Genomic DNA, 5,393 nt, shown 5'->3' with positions numbered 1-5,393 from the left:
GTGTGTGTGTGTGTCCCCATTCTGGGAAGGGTTAATACTCAGCCAGGCTGCCTGTGCTCAGGGCCTCAGAGTGGCCCAGGAGTGGGAGGGGTGGGCCTGGAAGGTGGAGTAGAGAGGGCTTGACTTGCACCGGCTGCCTTCTCCCCACAGGAGTGCAGATGCTTGCCCAGATGGTCTGAGAATGGGGAACTCAAGTTGCCTTTAGGAATGGCTGCAAAGCCCACACCTGGAAATCTCCCCTCCCTGCTCCTCCACGGCAGGTTGCATTTGGGAGACTCTATGATCATTAGAGGAGAGAGACGGGAGTGAGCCATTCACCAGCTCGCCAGCACTTGGGAGAAAGCAGCAGGATGGATGTGGTGGACAGCCTTCTTATGAATGGGAGCAACATCACTCCCCCCTGTGAACTCGGGCTGGAAAACGAGACGCTTTTCTGCCTGGATCAACCTCAACCTTCAAAAGGTAGGTGCCAGAGGTTATGATTAGAATTCAGAAAACTACCGAGTTAAGAGAGATACGGCAACAGCAAGGCTAATATACATACATCATGTGGGGTGTGTGTGTGTGTGTGTGTGTGTGTGTGTGTGTGTGTGTACAAAGTCCCTCTGTGAGACAAAGCTAAATGAAGTTGTATGTTCATAAGTTTGGATAAAAAAAGAGAAATCTACAGTCAACTATTTCTATTGTTCCCACGGGAGAGTTGGGGGCTCATGCAGGATTCCTGGGGGTAGGGGGAAGATGATAAAAAAGAGACATAGGGGGAAAGGGGTGCCAAGTGTGGAAGTCTGAACTTAGAAGCATTACAGAAAAGGCGCTGTCACAGGGCAGAGGTTGCATTCTCTTAGGGGAAACCCAGCATGAAGAAGTAATTAAAGCGAAATAAATGTTTAGCCTCGGGGAAAGAAAGCCAGGAGTATTCAGGAGCATTGTCCTTGGGAAAAACCTGCTTTCCTTGGGGGATCCATTAACATCCCAACCTTTAAAAAGCAATTGAATTGCCCCCTGCTTTCCCAGGTTTGTTTCTGCATGGTATAGCTAGTCCAGGAATACTTGGGTTCAGTGATGCATGCATACCCTGGGGACATCATCAGGAACTAACCTCTCCCTTGGGGGCCTAAGGTTTTTAACGTTCTGCCCTCTAAACCCCCCTCCCTCCAACTCTTCCCTTTACTCTGCAGAGTGGCAGTCTGCAGTGCAGATTCTCCTGTACTCCTTCATATTCCTTCTCAGTGTGCTGGGGAACACACTAGTTATCACGGTGCTGATTCGGAACAAGAGGATGCGGACTGTCACCAACATCTTCCTGCTCTCCCTGGCTGTCAGTGACCTCATGCTTTGCCTCTTCTGCATGCCGTTCAACCTCATCCCCAACCTGCTCAAGGATTTCATCTTTGGAAGCGCTGTGTGCAAGACTACCACCTACTTTATGGGTGAGTCCCGCAGGTGTCTGTTGACAGGGCTTATCGCACACCCTCCCTATGTCAGCCCCTTGACTGTCACAGCAGAGAGACCCTACCGGGTTCCAAAATGTCAAGCATCTGCTTGTGTGGGCCTAGATGCAAATACACAGGTGTTTTCTTCACTGCAGGTCAAGTCCTCCTCATGCCAGGAAGTGTGTGTGTGTGTGTGTGTGTGTGTGTGTGTGTGTGTGTGTGTGTGTGTGTGTGTGTGTGTGTATGTGTGTGTGTGTGTGTCAGAAGTTGATACAAAACCGCAGTGGAGATTAAGCAGGCTTGGCTCTTTGCAGAGGGACAAGAATTCATAGGTGACTTCAAGTTTCTCCTTACCTTTCTGGTGGCAGTATTCCTGTTAACTCCCAACTTGGGTCAGGAATGGAGAGGGTTCACGGGATCAGAGCCCTTTGCTGTTGTGTTTCTTGTTCTGTGAGAAATGGAGGCTATTTCAAACTATTTCATCGAAGTGTAGCTTCTCTCCTCAGAATTTACTTTCCAGACTGTTCTGTCAAAGCTTGGGGGCATCTTAAGCCAAGTGTGTATGGGGAGTGTGTGTGTGTGTGTGTGTGTGTGTGTGTGTGTGTGTGTGTGTGTGTGTAAGGGGGATGTTTTGGGGGCATTGTGTTCACGAGTGCTCAAGCATGCACATATAAGGGGGAAATGTTTGGATGTTTGGTTCTGACTGACCTGTATAAAATAGACAGCACTGAGTTAGGCTAGGGCAGTCTTCTGAGACCAGAAAGCTTTAAAAGTCTTAATTTTTCCCAGCTGAGTGTGTAGATTCCAACACAGAACACAATGCTGGTGAATCCCTCACCCTCACTCCCCGAGATAAGTAACCAAAAACATGTCCTCTGGGTTCAAGTCTCCTGAGCGTATTCTAAAGTCTAAAAAATGAGGTTTCCTGTTAGATATTGAAGCGTTGCTGAGAGCTCTTTACCTTCTGAGGCCCTCCCAGCTGTCTCACGGGTACACTCAGACATCTTAGCCAGAGCAGGAAGGAAGGTTCCCGTCAGTGAATAGTCACCCAGCTCTGAGGACCATGGAACTGTTAGCTTTAAGGTGCCCAGTTTTTGTTTTTTGGTTTGTTTTTTGTTTGTTTGTTTGTTTGTTTGGGTTTTTTTTTTTTGAGACAGGGGTTCTCTGTGTAGCCTTGGCTGTCCTTGAACTCATTCTGTAGACCAGGCTGGCCTAGAACTCAGAAATCCACCTGCCTCTGCCTCCCAGGTGCTGGGAATAAAGGCATGGGCCACCACCACCCGGCAGGTGCCCAGTTCTGTGTTGTACAAATTTCACCTCAGAACAGTTTTAATAGCCAAAATTAAATAGCAAAATAATTCTGGAATTATTTAGAATAACATAATAGCTTACTTTGTTAAATTAGCTTTTCTTGTTTATCTGACCTTGGTTCTGTTGTTTACTTTGGGCAGGGTGCTGAAGGTAGCCTTGACTGACCTGGAAAGTTACTGTAGAGCTTAGGTTGGCAAGTCCTGTGATGTGCAGGGCTTTGATGAATTTCTCATTCTGGTGATTTAGATCCTTCATTTTGTGGTCTCTCCAATCCTACTCTAACACCACTCATACACCTAATGTTGTGTGGGGTTAGGGGTGTGCGTGTGTGCTGCAATTGTGGGTTTATAGTGACTGTGGACCCATTGCACAGAACAAACTCCATGAGATTTAAAGCTATCCTTTTAATTCTATGACATAGGCTCTTTAGGATAAAATCCAGTAAAACACAGTAAGTGATTCTACCAAAGAAAAGAGAGGGGGGGAAGAGAGAAAGAAAGAGAGAGAGAAAGAAAGGAAAGGAAGGAAGGAAGAAAGAAAGAAAGAAAGAAAGAAAGAAAGAAAGAAAGAAAGAAAGAAAGGAAGAGAAAGATGGCCAGGCAGTGGTGACGCACGTCTTTAATCCCAGCATTTGGGAGGCAGAGGCAGGTGGATTTCTGAGTTTGAGGCCAGCCTGGTCTACAGGGTGAGTTCCAGGACAGCCAGGGATACACAGAGAAACCCTGCCTCAAAAAACCAAAAAAAAAAAGAAAAAGAAAAAAGAAAGAAAGAAAGAAAAAGATGAAGGAAAAGGGGAAAAGGTTTTTTACTTAATGGTTTTAGAATAAGATTATTCATGGCTTTTAGGGAGTTACTGTCTCTCTATCCTGATAAGGAATAGTGTTTTAGGATGCCAAGCTTAGAAAGCCTGTTCCCAGCTCTGTGGATGACAGCTCATTGGTGAGTAATGGTTCTTAGACCTGAAAGTTCTAAGGTGAGCGTAAAGCATAAGACAGCATATACACCCAACAGTAGAGACTCCGTTTTAATGTCTGCAGGCAGATGCTGTAGATGAGATGTGATGTCGCTCCCACTCTAACCAGGATACATGTTCACTCTCTACAGAGGCAGAAGGGCTGGAGAGACCCTGGCTCTCCCCCACAGAGAAACCTATAGATCACTCCAGAACCTTTTCTCTGTCACCTGTTTTTGACTGGGCACTTTTTTTTTCAACAGATATTTTAAATTTAAGGATGTTTCCCTCTTTTAAATTGTGTATTAGAAATTTTGTGAAAGTCAACACTTCAGGCTCAGACCCCATTCAACCTCATCCCCAACCTTGGGCAACATGGAGGCCTGAAGAAGTCCTGCCAAATGTCAATTGTCAAAAGTCCCAGTCAAATGTCAATTTGACCACAGGCTCCTGATCAAAGTTAGAGCTCTTTCAAGGTTTCCAAAAAGCCCTTCTGTGGGATAGCAACTTATTTTTAGCCCCTTGTTTATTAATTAATGAGTACCTTCAGTCCAAGCTGGAGTTAGACTGCAACCAAAGCTCAATAAACTTACCCGAAAATTGACAATGAAATGTTTTGGCAAATACATATGCTTAACTGCCTTAAGTCCATTTTAGTACAAAGCTGGGACTAAATTGTCTTTTTAAAAATGTCTATAGTCTCTCTTTACCCCTTGAGAGTTCTCCTGTAATTCTAAACTGCAGCTCTGACACACTTAAGCTAATGTACAAATAAACTTGGGAGTCAACACCTGAGGACGGCCCTCTTTGTTCTTCCCAGGCACTTCCGTGAGTGTTTCCACCTTCAACCTGGTGGCCATCTCTCTGGAGAGATATGGGGCCATCTGCAGACCCCTACAGTCCCGAGTCTGGCAAACCAAGTCCCATGCTTTGAAGGTCATCGCTGCCACCTGGTGCCTCTCCTTTACCATCATGACTCCGTACCCCATTTACAGCAACTTGGTGCCTTTTACTAAAAATAATAACCAGACGGCGAACATGTGCCGCTTCCTGCTGCCAAGTGACGCCATGCAGCAGTCCTGGTAAGGCAGTGCTTCGCTCATCCTTTCAGACACGGCTAAGTCTAAGTTAACAACGTGAGGGACCAGAAAGCCTTGGCAGATGACTATGGGGACAGATATCCTAAAGGCTTTCTAAGGAGGGTCCTTTTTTGTTGTTTCATGTATTTATGTAACTAAGTTTAGTTGTCTTCACACACACACACCCTCCCCTCCCTCTCCATCTCTGGCTGAACCCTCTTTCCCCCAGCAAGTCCCCCTTCTATTTCCATGCCTTCTTTTTCTATGGGATCCACAGTGTTAAATAAGATCTTCTTGCAGCACTGAATAAGGAGTTATTTACTAGACTATGGACACTTTATGACTGGTCATACACCACTGAAGAAAGTAACACATCTCTCAACCACAGTTAACTGCTGCTAGCCTCATGGGCCACTCCATGGAGGGTCATTCCAGCCTCACCCTAGAATGACAGAGAGAATACACAGTGAGAAACTGAGACCCTAACCACCACACAGTTATGGATGAAGTGATGTTAGCATATCCATTTTGCAGATAAGGAAACTGACTTAGAGGTGCCAGAATGGCCAAATCTATAAAGCTAGGAAGAGGCAAGCAAAGTCTCTCTCTCTCTCTCTC

The 5,393-nt window shown here is 45.8% G+C and overlaps 1 protein-coding gene across 1 annotated transcript in view; it reads left to right on the top strand.

Annotated features, from left to right (window-relative positions):
- Positions 1-171: 171 nt before the first annotated feature.
- The window catches only part of Cckar (cholecystokinin A receptor), an 8,410-nt gene continuing 3,188 nt past the window's right edge, over positions 172-5,393 (top strand). Inside the window, exons 1-3 of the mRNA XM_031339634.1 lie at positions 172-462; positions 1,179-1,430; positions 4,517-4,778. Of these exons, the coding sequence (XP_031195494.1) occupies positions 351-462; positions 1,179-1,430; positions 4,517-4,778 (626 nt within the window). The 5' untranslated portion in view covers positions 172-350. The remainder of the gene's footprint in view (positions 463-1,178; positions 1,431-4,516; positions 4,779-5,393) is intronic.

The sequence above is a fragment of the Mastomys coucha genome, unplaced genomic scaffold (genome assembly GCF_008632895.1).
Source record: "Mastomys coucha isolate ucsf_1 unplaced genomic scaffold, UCSF_Mcou_1 pScaffold22, whole genome shotgun sequence".
NCBI classification, from domain to species: domain Eukaryota; kingdom Metazoa; phylum Chordata; class Mammalia; order Rodentia; family Muridae; genus Mastomys; species Mastomys coucha.
This window is presented reverse-complemented; position numbering and strand designations above follow the sequence as displayed.